The sequence below is a fragment of the Trachinotus anak genome, unplaced genomic scaffold, assembly GCF_046630095.1.
Source record: "Trachinotus anak isolate AG129_WGS33_773 ecotype Australia unplaced genomic scaffold, CSIRO_AGI_Tana_v1 ptg000028l, whole genome shotgun sequence".
Taxonomy (NCBI): Eukaryota; Metazoa; Chordata; class Actinopteri; order Carangiformes; family Carangidae; genus Trachinotus; species Trachinotus anak.
The window spans coordinates 6,352,424-6,367,242 of record NW_027273879.1 but is presented as its reverse complement, the minus strand read 5'-3'; the positions used below and the strand labels follow the sequence as shown (position 1 = coordinate 6,367,242).

The window sequence follows — 14,819 nt, the reverse complement described above, 5'->3', positions numbered from 1 at the left end:
ACAGCCATGCTAGCAGCTTTGTGAGGCTGAATTTAGGCGTAGTCCTTCTTTGAGCTAAATGCTAAGTGTTGATATTAACTGCATATAATGTTTGCATGTTCACCACCTTAGTTCAGTGTCAGCCTGCTAACTAGATGACTTTTAAGGATTCATCCAGAGGGTAGATGAAGAGCACCACATTGTATTTCAAATTTCTCTCAAAGACAGTGGGATTCATTCTCTGAGGACAGGTAATATCTATACCAAATTGTGCGGCCATCTACCCAGTATCTGTGGAGATATTTATCTAAATAAGCAAAAAATGTGACCTGCTGGTTAGATGAAAAGTCATGGGATCAGCAAAGTCATTAGGCTTCATCCTCTGTGCTCCATGGATATCTTTAGGCCTATAAAATTTAATGTCAATCCATTAAATAGTTGTGATGACATTTCACTGAAAAATAGAGAGGGGGTCACTAAAGTCATTGGAACCAGGACTGTTCAAAGTTTTGTACTAATCCATCCAGCAGTTGGTTAATGAACATGCCATGAGGGGTCTAATATGCAAAAGCATGTGTGGAATTTCAATATCATGCATGACTATTGTCAGCAGAGATGAAGTTTCACCTCTGCTGTAATGACGGGCAGAGCGGCCTAGTGTCTGTGGTAGACTGAGAGCCAGTGGCCAGACTGTAACCAACTGATTCAGTGTCGTCAGAGTCAAAGGGTCGACACCCTGTGCTGGCCCTCAGCAGAGAGAGGTGAAGCTGTAGGGAGACAGAGCCCCAGAAGGGAGGAGACTGAAGAGACCTCTAATTGCTGCCCACATGTGTCAGATTGATGTTTTCAGCTGCCTGGGGGGAGGGGCAGAGGGTTACTTTGAAGATAGATAATCATACTCATATGCTCACATGCATACATCAGAAAACAGTTTTAGATTGGCATATAAATGCCAAAAAATTGTGGCCTTTTGGTGGAAGTTTTACAAGTTAGGCGTGGGTACTGCTTTTTGATGGGAAGTGTTCCATGAGCCCTAATGTGCTCAGGCAAGGCAATGTCTAATAGAAAACAAAGCACAGATCCACTTATCACATTGGTTTCCATCTGTTTTTTTTTATTTTTTATAATGAGCCATTCCCTATTTGTTGATGACTGTCCAAACATTTATTATAGACACATTTCCAATTTAAAAGAATAAATAAAAGAAAGAATAGTAAGCAGGAACAAGAACAGTGAGGACCAATGGGGGGGGGGGGGGTAGACTCAAGAGATTTCCATTTGCCTCATTTGCTCTGGTTAATGTTAGAGTTCAAAACATAGTCAAAACCTGTTCTCATCAAAGAGGAATCAGTGAGGATGTATCTGCTTTCTTTCACACTGAGCTGACACAAGACTTTCTTTTTTCCTCTGGAGTCATGTTTATAAGCAACCGGTGCCGCTGCCATCAAGAGAAAGAAAGAAAAATAAGAATGTATTCTTATCTCACACAGTAACTTCCTTCACCGTTTGAGATTAAAAAACAGACTAAGTCACGCTCTACAGCAGTATAGAGCCCACATGTCCTTATATAGAAAAGAGCTACTGTATTACTCCACTTATGAATAGAGTTCCTGACTGCAGAGACAAACGTAGAAGGCAGAATTGACTGCGGTACTGGTTTTGTTTATAACATTGTTGTACTTTTCTCTCTGAGTATCTTTACATTTGTGTGGCTGAATGTTTCTACACATTTCAACTATTTTATCAAATACTCACCACTTAGTAGGTCGATAACAGGTTGATGAATCAATGAACTGCACCAAACACCATTCATTCGGCTTTAGAATGTTATTTAAAGGGGCACTCCACCAATTTCACTCACAAAAGTCAGTTTACTACTCATGGGAGGCCTGTATACATTCTGCCACCCTGGAGGAGTTTTGTTTGATAGCATGGATGTCCTCAGGGTTACTCAGAGTTTGAAAGACATGAGTCTTTATGGCACAGGAAAGGTCTGATGAGAGGATTATTAGCTGCATCAGGGGAAATGTGAGATGTGAGAGTTTTTGGAGCTTCATGTTAGTGACTAAAAGTCTGGACATTTTGGCCACTGCTTTATTTTTGACTGTTCTCTCTGTTTTTTAAGTTGCATTCATTCGATTTCCTTGGCCACTTGGGGGCAGCAGAACAAGCTGGACACAGTACATAGACATCATCTTTTAAAGTCGTTGTGGCTAGCATTAGCAAACAGCTTCCTATTTACACATCATTAACGATCTGAGCAACATTTCTCACATTACATTTAGTCGTTTGATCCATTGGTAATATAATAATATTGACTAGTGCAGCTTAAATCTGTCTCTTGTGTGTCGCACAACTTTATTGAAGTAAATTGCTGGAGCACCCCTTTAAGGATTGATCTATGAGAGGTCAAAGATATCATATTAGTTAAATATAGTTCCACATTTCCTGGTTTCAAATCCATACACAATGCCATAACAGGGAATACCATACACAGTGTGTTTACTGCGAGCTGTCATCTACTTTTACACGCAAGCACTATCCTCTTGTATACATTAGAGATTCCTTAGATGCTCAGTGTAAATAGCTTTCAGTGGAGGGGAAAGGCTGTTATTGGAGGAAGGGGCTCCTCCACTTAGCTTTAGCATGACCCGATGATTGACTCAGTCTGCAAATAAATGTTGTCTGTCAGACTGTATGAACTCAGCTAATTTCCTTCACTTAAAGGGATTTGCTATTCTTGGGATCTGCATTTTGTCTTCATTACCTCACACCGCAAAAAGCAGCTCGGACAAGGAAGACAAGACAAGTGCACTGATTGAAGAAAAATGTTTTTAGAGTATTTTATTCAAAGACAGTATCTGCGAAATTGAATGAAGATGCCTTTGACTCATTAGGGACCCCGAGAGGCTTGTATCTGTACCCTCCTAATGCTCTCTTCCTGTCTGCATGTATACAGACGGTTAAAGGGGGGAGAGAAGAAAATGCATTAGAATAGACTTTCATGACTAATAGAGGAATATGGTATGTCAGGATGAAAGGCAAAGGGGACAGAGGAAGGGGAGGGAACTGTGTAAGGGTCAAAAATGAAAACACAGAGTGCTATTACTACACCCTCTATAGATTTTTACCATGAGAAAAACATGTATGAGTGGGCCAAGATGTGTAAGAGGATGAGGAAAGGAGGAGATGGGTGGGGAAGGGTATGGTGCAGTGAGGAAATGCATGGAAACTAATCAGAGTCTTCCTGAGTCTCAGCCAGAGATATCTGCTGAAGACAGGAAGGACTCCTGTAAACTGTTGCATTCACTGGGAGTTCCTCAGATCCTGTCTGCTACAGATGAGTCTCTTTGTGTAGGTTTAAACTATGCATGTGTTGTGTTTGCATAGGTTGTGTAACTAAACGTTTTTTTTTTTTTTTGCCACACAGTTATACAATGAGGAAGGCTACAACAGGATATACTGTATGTATAGTAAATAACCGATCTTCATGTTTGCAGTTCTTTGTATATAAAGAGGTCCATAATATTTACTCACAGTAATGGAGAAGCATAACAGTAGCTCTGCTGCAAGGTGACTGAAGAAATGGAGTTGAACATGCAGGTGTGTATCAGTGTGTGGGTGTATTGACACAGGCATACAGTGTAGTGACGACTGAATGGAATTGCATGTAACCAATACACATCAAATAAAAAATAACATTGTCTTTTTTTCATCAATCAATGATCAATCATTCCTTAATCTTAAAGTGTATATAATCAGTATTTCTATAATGACAATGTATCAAATGATAATATGAAAATATGAAAGGGGTCACTTTTAATGATGAACCTGTAGACAATTAGGTTCTGAACATTTAATAGTGCACTATATTTTATAGTTTTGCAGAAAGTTTCAGCTCACTGTTTAGAATCTGACCCTAAACACAGGCCCAAAAACACATCAAACACAACCTGCTCAGCACCAACTAGCAGACAAAGTTAGTGATGAGCTGGTGAACATAGTAAAGCATTTAGCAGCTAAATATTTATAGCCAGATATTTTACTCAGGAGTTGGTAGACACCAAAAACAGGGTGAGTATGAGACTTACATTCATCAGGCGGACCCAAACACAACTCTAAATATATGATAATGTTGCATCATAACTGCATGAGGTGTAAATGAGCTGTTGGCTGTTTACTAACATTTCGGTCATATCAGACTCTAAGTGATGACATGTCAGTGTTGTCTTCACAATTTGTCTCAGCTGCCCTCAAAAGGCCAAAAAAGGAAGAAAAAAAAAAAACAGTTATTGCAGGTTTAGCCTAGTGTTTATTATTGTCACCATGACAACTAAACTCTCCTAACCTTAATGAAGTAGTAAGTTTAACCCTAAACCTAACCAAGCCTTAATCATAGGGTTGCCACATAAAACAGACTATTCTCAAGAAGTGATTTGTCATGATTTTGAGAAGCACAGACAAACAATGCCTTCCTGTGAATATAGGGGCATCAGCTCAGAAACAGAAACTCAAACAAGGTACTTTGTCCTTTAGTTCAGAGGACATGTTCATTTTTATTCACTTTATAGATGACATGACAAACATGAAGTTGTCTGTACAGTCATAAACCGTGGCAGTCTGCAATAGATGACCTAACTGAAAAGCCATTTGATAGAGTCCGAGGCAACACAGGAAACACAAATAGTAATTGGTCACAGGTGACAACAACTTGAATGCAACAATATGAACAACAGTCTGACAAAACAGCAAAGACAAAAGACTAGTATAGTCCTGAAATGGTTGGCTATTGATTACCACTTGTCATTAAGGTGTCAGTGGGCATCTGCAAGGTAAATACTCATGGTTTCTGGGGTGTCATGGTGCGGTTTCCTACTTGTAATTACCCAGAGGAGGTTGCTGCCAGATGTTTTCTCCTCGCTAGTTTGATATGACTTGAGCCAGCCACCAGAGGATTTGTGTGTTCTACTTGTGAACAATCTGAAGATGATTGTGAAGCAAAATGGTAGACTGGCTCTATTACAGTATTATGGACACAACTGTGAAAACACTACCCAGGGTTATCATTTTTAAGTCAGAAAAATTGTTTTGGTACTATAGGGTAACACTGCACTTGTGTAGTTGGTTGTAATCAGAGGTGTATCTCTGGGCCCCCTGAACGAAAACTCTCTGCAGCTGTCGATCTTGATTCTTCAATACATTTTAAACTATTGTAAGCTGCACTTTTTTGTAACAATAGAAATCATCAGGGACTGAATCAGCAGCTTTTTCAGTCCAGCACAGGAACTGAGCTACTAGCCAAACACTAACAGCTGAGCAAATGTAGGCTATCACTCAAATTTTTTTTCCCAGTGTGACAGTAAACTGAGCCACTAACTCACACCAGAGTATGAACTACGGACATCATGAATGAATCATTCAGTTGTTGTGCCTGCTCAGTGAAAACAATATTTAGTAGCAGGTAAAGAAGCCAAAGACTGACTTAACAAGTATATTTCAGAACTGAGATCAGATGATGATGTGATGTATTTAACATAGGAACCGTTGTGCATAGACTGTATTTTATCTAAGGACATCACATTTTGAGACATGAGACATGAACTCATCAAACATTTACTATATGCGCTATTTAAATGTAAAGTCTTCTCACATTGCTTGATGTAAGATCAAAAAAACATATTGCATATAACATAATGCAATGTTCTTTTACATTGTAAAATAGTTGCAGATCTGAACATTTTTGGTTTGAATATCTCATCTGAGAAATGAGACTACAGTATTCAACAGATGAAAAACATCTTTCGGGGGGTGGTGACTTCAGACTTCTTTATACAGTAGTGGCCATATAACTTTCAACACAAAAACACAGTCGGCAAATGAGTGTGGACCACTGGGAAATGAGGTTCAGTGCCAAGGGGGCATGAGAGCAATTTCACTTATTTTATCAGAGAGAGGAGGGAGAGCAAAGACCAACACTGTTGATGTTTGCCTCAAATCTGCTCTATTTCATTCTTACTCACACTTGTACTCTAAACTAACCATCCACTGGAATTCAGTTTCAACTTTTCTCCCACATAAATAATGCCACAGTGTCATTTTCACACAATAAATCCCTCATAAATTGGCCAGATTTGCGATTCACTTCACTCAATCCTGCAGTGCATTTATGATGCATCTGAAATGACACTTTGCAACCATTATCATGAATCTAAGTTCACACTGTGTGAAGTCTGTAAGTTAAAATGAGACCATTCTGGTCTAAGAGGTCCTGTCTGCATATGAGCTTACAACTCTCCCACCCGCCTCCTTCTCCTCCTCCTCCTCCTCCTCCTCCCCCCTGTTTCTGTCCCGCTCTGCTGAACAGAGACGACACGCAATGGAACACAGGTCATCCCGACTAGTGGAGTCAGTTTGAAACGGGTGCCTGTTGAAGTGTGGATCCTGCAGCAGAGGAAATGACTTGCGGACACTTGCTCGTCATTTAGCGATTTGATCTCCGAGGATCTGCGTTTCTCCGAACAAAGTGCGTGGAATAACTGAAGCTCCGGGACCCCCATTAGTGCGTCAAGATGCTCGGGATAAGTCAGCATTTCACTTTGACAACAGTGGCCGTTGCTGGTGAGTAATAACTAAAAACAAAAAAAGAAAAAAAAAAAAAGAAATGGGCCTTTTTGTGCGGATTCGCGGGTGAAATAAGGAGTGACAGGCTGAGAGAGCGCTTTTTCTCAAGGTCTCCAAGCGCATCTCTGCGCACACGGCGTCCAGCAGCTGAGATCGACTGACGACCGAGGCGGCTGAACGCGTGCATTAGGTGTGTCACTCACGTTGCCTGCGCTCCCAATAAAAGGTGGTGGCACCACAGTGTCCTCGTAAACTGCCCCTAAATACTTTCCATCCGGATTGCCCAGATGTTATTTCTCCTGACTGCGGGAAAACCGCGGAGTCGGACTTAATTGTTTCTACGTGCAGCAGCGCGACATTGCCTCATATAATGGAGACATTACAGTCAGTCAAATATTGCGCCTTAATTGAACGTTGCCCACGCCAGTGTTTACACACCAGTTGTCAAGACATCCTGGAAAAGTAAATTGCGTTGCTTCTGTGCAGACATTTCTGCAGTGTCATGTATTTTCTGCAGAGGCTTTGCGAGGCGTCTGTCGTGTGAAATTATGTCATATTTGGATGAATGTTCCACAAATAATAAGCAGTGATTAGATTTAGATTTTCGTAAGGGGAAAAGTGAAATGAATATTGACTTCACAGCAGCTTTAAGAGGCAGTGGGGCTCTGTGTTAGTAATGGATCATATCTGTGTTGGTGCTGGGGAGTCCCTCTGATGATTGGATGTGATCTCAGGTTCTGCTCCAGAGCAGCAGAAGTGAATTAACTTCTAGGCCATGTCCAAGTAGTTCAAACATGAGGGAAAGTACCGGCTAAGTGGAGAGAAACCACTCCTCTGAGTTTGGAGGAGGGAGAAGGAGAGAAGAAGAAGGAGGAGAGCAAAGTAAACACTGCATGTCTCTCTTTAATTCTCAGATTCCTACGCATACATGTGATTCTGGCTTGTGATGGTCATTAGAGAATTGAGTTAGAGATGGAGATAAATGTGTGTGTGTGTGTGTGTGTGTGTGTGTGTGTGTGTGTGTGTGTGTGTGTGTGTGTGTATAAAGGGATCAACAGAAGCTCACAAAGCAAATCATTACCATCACATCAAGACCAGGTTCACTTAACTTGGCTCAGTGTGCCCTCTCTGCCCCCTCTGCCCCTTCATTTAGCTCCTCCAATCAGGTTTCTGCAGGTCATCGAACAATCGTCTTCTCTGTCTGTGCCACTTCAAGCTGATTGTGCGTGAAGAAAGCTGGTTGTGATTACTTCACTGAACTATTATAGTGTTCGGTTATTGCCTTAAGTCCAGTGCTATAGTCTGAGCTGGAGGACTATGACCTCATTTGGGTTACAGAGGAGTGGAAGACCACGCTGGGAGATCCCGTGTTGTGCTATCGGAGCTACCTTTGCCTGCCTCAGAGGCCCACATGTGGTTATTGTAGTGGCAGCATTTAATCTCCGTAAATTCCTAACGGAGATGGGGCTACAGGTGGTTTGAGTTTGGTTCTGCAGGGGAGAGGGGCATCTGGCTTCAATCAGTATGTGTCTGACCAGAGAGACCAAGCTTACTAAGGATGTCAACACCTTTACCTCAGACCAGGGCTGCAACTAATGATTACTTTTTTAAATTTTGTTAAGTTAACTGATCAATCATTTAGTCAATAAAATGTCAGGGAGAAGTGTGGACTGTGCCCAGAGCTAAAGATGCTGTCTTCAGAACTTGATATGAAACTATAGGTTGATTAACCAATTAGTCGATTAATAGAAAAATAACTGGCAACTAGTAATTGATGAATCATTTCTGGTTTTTCAAGCAAAATTTGTGAGAAAATGATAATTATTCTCAACTGAGAAGACTGGCTGCTTTTCTCAGTCATATATCATCATAAACTGAATATCTTTGGGTTACAGACTGTTGGTTGGACGGAACGAGACATTCGAAGCTGTCTCTTTGGGCTCTGAGTTGTTCATTATCTTTTAATCTGACAATTTAATAAATCAAGAAATCCTTTTGTATAAAGATATGGGAATATAATCAAAAGTCACAAAAAAAATGCCCACCAGGACTTCCCAGATCCCAGGACAATGTCTTCAAGTTACTTGTTTTGTCTGCTGAATTGTCCAAAGCCCAAATGTTTTAAAGACTGACGCAAAAAAAGGGAGCAAAATCTGAGAAGCTGGAACCAGCAGGTGTTTGATATTTTTGCTTTATATATGACAAATAATTGATAAGCACTGCAACTTATTTTCATTATCTTATTGATTTAACCCTCTACACAGAGACTGCACAGCATCATGGAGCTCGCACATGATCACATATTTGTTGTCAGATGTGTGAAATAGCCACAGGACATTATGGAGTTCATATGATTCTTTAACACACTAGATGTTGCCTGTTTATCTGGCTTGTCACATTGCCAGTATAAAGACTACTCTTGCTTGAGAATGTATTTAATGTCTTAGTCTTTGTAACTTTTTTCTTCTACAAAGATGGAGAGAAGAGGTGAAAGGTTAGTTGAACACAAACTGATTTAGATTCCTTAACATTCCTTCGGGGACTGGGATATTTTTTTCCTTCAGTTTCTCACATCTCAGATTTGGGAATTTGTCTTTTCTCTGCATTTTTGTGAGCACACAGAAAACTGCAGTGGATGACCACAGTAGACACTTAATTCATTGAAAGCCGTAGGGTCAGGGGATATAAGTCTTCAGACATTAAAGCTCTGAATTCAATTTATGAGCCTGGCGAGACTGAGCAGTGAACTCGGCCATCGCCGTCATTAGCAATTTATCTCCTCCTCCTCCTCTGCTTTCTGTACTATCTTTCATTTGAATCAGCCCACTCCCTCAGTTGCAGCAATCAGCAGTAATTTGACATAAACTAAGTAATTAAGATCTGATTATCTTCATTTATTCTCTGCTTATGTCTTCCCCAACATCTCTGATGTGTTCATTTTTAGCATTCTTATTTTTTGAATGTGTCAAGTGTAGCTATCATCTCAGAGCGGTCTGAAGGGCTCCGTTTCTGTCTGTCAAGGCTAAAACACAACCCCTTAGTTTTCAAACTAAAATGGGGCCGGCAGTTCTTCTAAAAGTCTCTGATTTAGAGTTTGGAAAACGCCACAGTAGTGTGGACACGAGGCGTTAATGTGGCAAAAGTGATGCATTTTAAAAGTGAAACGTATTAGTGTGGATGTAGCCAGACGCTGGTCTCATTCGTAGTTTAATGATACTTTAGGTTTATTCTGTTTTTGGTTATTTGAATTAAGTGTTTGAGGAGTCACGCTTTTAGACAGTTAGTCAGTCAGTTGGTCGGTCGGTTAGACAGTCGGTTGGTCGGTCAGTCGGATGGTTAGTTGGTCAGTCAATCGGTCGGTTGGTCAGTCAGTCAGTCAGTCAGTCAGATGAGTAAGATGATTTCTTCAGCACTGCTTTGTGTAACATGCTCCAAATTCAACTGAAATGTTTTGTTCAAGTTACTGTTCTCAGAAGAGACAAATAAAAGTCTCTGCAGGGGGGAGTTATGTCTAACCGTAGGTGGTACAGGCTTACAGAGAGGGTGAGTATCGAACGAGTCCAACACTGTCCCACCCCCCAAAACAAAATTCAGACAAATGGCTGCCAAATGAGCTATTAGCAGTTCCTGTTGCAATGTTGCAAACTAAGGAACTATCACTGGAGTGATTTGACACTGAAGAAAAAAATGTGAAGATTGTCATGAAAGTTCTGGAAAGGCATAAGGAATGTCTTTATTCTGACTTTTAAGTGGATTTATGGAAGATAATTGTGTAATATGTGATAACAATATCCCTGGGTATCTAAAATTACATGTTATCATGTCTGTGTTTTCACTTTTTGACTGAGTTATGGCTCAAAGAATGAGTGTGAGTTTGAAAAATCTTAGTTATACAGTGTTTTTGCCCCATGTCTCTCCCTTTAAGTCTCCACTTCATGAATGAAGTGAAGCTCTTTTACTTTGGAGTGTTGTTGACTTTGGAGTAAGTAGCCACAAATATGAATGAGGATGCAAAATATTTTAGAATATTTTGAAATCTTCTTTAGTCTTTATCATATAATTTCAAAGCACATATAATTATGTCAGCATCGCTCATACCTTCATTCTGTCTTTGGTTGAAATCAAAACAGAAAAGAGGTCAGTTAAGGTCAGGAGACTACTCCGTTTTGTTTTCAGAGGTCAGAAGTCCTGAATGAGAAGAAAGAGTGCTGAAAGGGGGAGAGGAAATGGTGCCAAACATCAAAACAGACAAGGGATACAGTCACGTGAAACAGTTCCTGTCTGTCTTAGCAAAGATGAGATAGGAACAAAACAGGAACCTAGTTTCTTCTCCTGACCTGAAAGAGTCGGGGCTGCAAACATAAAACAGAAGCAACAAAGCATTAAGATAGAACATGTGATGGCAGAAAGATGGAGCATTTATCTTGATGGTGAAAGGTTTTCAGACACTGTTCAACAATCAGACACTTTGCCTGAAGTATGCTGATGCCTTATATATATACATAGACTCAAAACTGAGATCTACTTTATGTGTTTGAATTTAAAAAAAAACAAAACAACTGTGTTACTGAAAAAATGAACAAGGAACATAAACCTCTTCTCACCTATAAATGGACATCAAAGATAACAAGAATCTATACAAGCTTAGATCAATAATGTTATCCTCATCTCCATTGAGGCTCTATCATTGACTTCCCTTTTATTTGACTGACTTGTATGTAGCTGCAGTGATGATGTATGTGTTTTGTTAGCAGGCTTGAGGTTGAATTTCACACAGGAAATTCAGATGTGCCTTTTGACTGGCACATAAAGTGCGGTGAGTTGAAACTCAGCGCAGATGTTTATGTAGGTCTGCAACTCAGTGCAGTGCAGCGCTTTAATAATCGCTTAGTTAATTGACAGAAAATTAACTCAAAGACATTTTGATGATCAGTTACATAACTTATAAATTGTAAATGACAAACATTCCCTCGTTCCAACTTTTCAAGTGTGAGGATTTACAGCTTTTCTTGGTTTGTCACTTTGTTCACTGTGTTTTTTGTTTTGTTTTGTTTTGTTTTGTTTTGTTTTGTTTTGTTTTGTTTTGTTTTGTTTTGTTTTGTATAAAACCCGCAATTTGAATATATCACCTTTAAGTTTTGGACATAGTGACATTTTTACTATTTTCTGACATTTTTGACAATGAAATTAATCATTATTTGCAGCCTTACATTAGGGCTCATTGGCCTGTCATCTTAGTTCAGTACATTTATTTATCAGACTGGGGCCATGTAAAAAAAAAACATTAATCTGAAAGAGATTCCCAAAGAGAAGCTATGGCTTGTACCAGATTTAACTAATAGCTGGCAGGTAACACAATACAACAAGTACAGTAATGTAAATACAAATTCAATCATACATTCAGTTATACAAAATTGAGTTGTTGCAACAACTGTGGTACCCCGCCATCACCTCCCACAGTACATGTACCCATCAACTCTCCCTCCCTAACCATTCAAGTCAAGAAAGAGGTTGACATAGAAAGTGTGTATTTTGTTTTAGGAAATGTCAACATTTAATTTTAACTTTGCTAGGCATTAATTTTTGGTGGCAGTGAACTTATCTGGCTGGAATCGCATGAAGCTCAGTCAGGTGAAAAAATGCTCATGCACCCGAGGTTCACATAGAGGTGGCTGAAAATAACTAATCTGGCAGGAAGTTGCACTTTGTGAACAAACACAAAACAGAAGATCATATATTTCCATGAAGATGTGTGCTAGTCAAAAGATGGTTCGAAGATTTAGCCCAGAGCCTGTGAAACCACAAAGACCACCCATATGACTTTGTTTCATACTCTACTTCTTCAAACCACTGAAGATGTTTCTGATTCTGCTGTCTGTGCAGCATGTGGCAGCCATAAGAAGAACTTGCATAGTGGAGGTTTTTTCAAGTTCAGGTAAAGCTGGTGTATTTATAATATCAGTCACAGAATTCCTGGCACTGGTCAAAGCAGATGACAGCTGGACCTTTAAGTCTTGTTATCTAGTTTACAATGAGCGCACTAAGTCAAAGCATCTTTTTTTAAAATGTCTTTTGGCATTTTGTGCCTTTGTTGGACAGTTTACAGCATAGTTAAGAAGAGGAAATATGGAAGGAGATAGAGAAAGATGGGTGTGCGATGCAACAAAGGTCTCCAGTCAGAATCAACCTGGGGGCCCCGGGTGATATGGTAAGCGTATAAATAACTAGGTCACTGGATGTGCCCATTTTTACGGACCTATCCATAAGATATATTTCTTCGGTTTTGACTTAGTTAGCCAAGTAGAAATGTATAAGTCACTAACATCTAAAATTAGCCAAAAAAAAAAAAAAAAGGAAAGGAAAATCTAACTAAGGATATGCTTACCTGCAGGCTGAGTTTGCAATTAAACATGATAAATAAGAATATACAAAGACAGAAAATGATATTGTCTCTGCTATGTCTCTGTCTAAAAGCCAGAAGCAGTGCAGAGCTGAAACTGTCTGGCCATCTTTGAGTCACTTTTTAATTTACATTTTAAAAAAAAAGGTATAGACAGATAAACAAAGATAAGGATAGAACAAGTTAGTCTGGACTTAACTGGAACTTTTACATGATTCAAACCTACTACTTGGTTTTAAATAATAATTTGTGTCTGATATGCTTTTTTTTCAATTACCTGGTTAGAAATTCTTAAAATTACATCTGTGCCAAATCCCTGTGCCAAATCACATGCTCTAACATCAGATTTTAGGTGAGCACAGAAAGCTGAGTCTGAAAACAGCCTTTTAGTGTTATACTCAAAACATGCATCATTCTGCAGAGTTAGGCTCAAACAGCCAAGAGAAGTTACAATGACCACAACACATTTTGAGGAGATAAAGCTGGGATTAGTAAACCAAGTAAAGGCAAACATACATTTGCATCTAAAACAAAAACCTGTTAAACGCAAATCTAAAGCATCTAATCATGATGGTGAACAAGGGACACCAATGTTGGTCTGTTGGTCCACAGCTTGTATCCAGACAGAAATATCTCAGCAACTATTGGTTGGTTTGTCATGAAATTTAGCACAGATATCACTGGTGCCCAGAGGATTGCGCCTAACGACTGTGGGGATTCAGTGACTTTTCCAGGTGTGCCACCAGTTTTCACTTATTTACTAACATCTATAAACATCTATAAAATGGATTGGCACAAAACTTATGACAGACTTCCATGGTTCCCAGGGGATGAAGCCTAATGACTTCAATAATATAAACACCATTGTGCCTAATTACAGCCTCACAGAGCCACAAGCATAGCTGTAGTCACTCAGTCTCTCTTTTTTCCTTGTGGCTCTATGGTTGGAAATGTGGTTGGCCCACCACTTTGGTCTTTGGTAGACTAAAATATCTCAACAACTACTCGGTGTATTGCCACCACTTTTTCCAGAGATATTCATGGTTCCCAGAGGAGGAATCCGAGTGACAAGGGTGATCCTCCGACTCAAACGCCACCAACAGTTGTTTGAGGTTCAGAATGAAAACTCAATTCAATTTCAATTCAATTCAATTCAAATCACTTTATTTATCCCTGAGCGGCAATTTAAAGGCCCAGAGAGTAGCTGCATACTCACATAAACAAAGAAAAACAAAACACTAAAAAGAAGAATGCATTACTTAATGCCATGTTTCCTAACATACAATAAGGAGTGCACAGCAGAACTAAACTCATGCTATTTTTGCACACTGAACCCAGAGAGACACAGTTTGGGTCTGCTGTGCACTCCTTCAATGTTCTTGAATGACAAGAAAGTTCACTTTGACTTCAACTACGAGTTTTCATCTAACACCATCATCAAGTCAAAATATTCCATTAGTCCATTACTTAGGTCTATCTATCTCCCAGTCTGCCTTTCTTTACAATGAGCATTATAGCCCCACAGACATGCGACTATTTTGACTTTTAATCTTGTTGCAGTATGAACTGTAAATAAATAAAAGTGAATCATGTCTGTCTTGTGTGTATATGAGTGATGACTGTCAGTAAAACACACCAGGAGTGGGTTCTACCACAGAACTGAGTCATCACTGAATTATTACTATTCTATCTGTGACAGCTGCAGACAGGGAAGTGAGACAGAAAGCAAAGGAAACTCAGGGTTGCCAAGGTGATGCTGGTACCAAACTGTTTCTGTTAAATGACTACTAATGTGGGGTCAGGTCCAGGAGTCTTATGG

The 14,819-nt window shown here is 39.6% G+C and overlaps 1 protein-coding gene across 2 annotated transcripts in view; it reads left to right on the top strand.

Annotated features, from left to right (window-relative positions):
• Positions 1–14,819, top strand: part of itga1 (integrin, alpha 1) — a 60,468-nt gene that overhangs the window by 5,785 nt on the left and 39,864 nt on the right. The window contains exon 1 of one of the 2 annotated variants that reach the window (XM_071465602.1): positions 6,332–6,597. The exons of the other annotated variant lie outside the window; for it this stretch is intronic. Coding sequence (XP_071321703.1) covers positions 6,549–6,597 — 49 coding nt within the window. The 5' untranslated portion in view covers positions 6,332–6,548. Of the gene's footprint in view, positions 1–6,331; positions 6,598–14,819 lie in introns of those variants that run through there. 2 annotated transcript variants of the gene reach the window in all.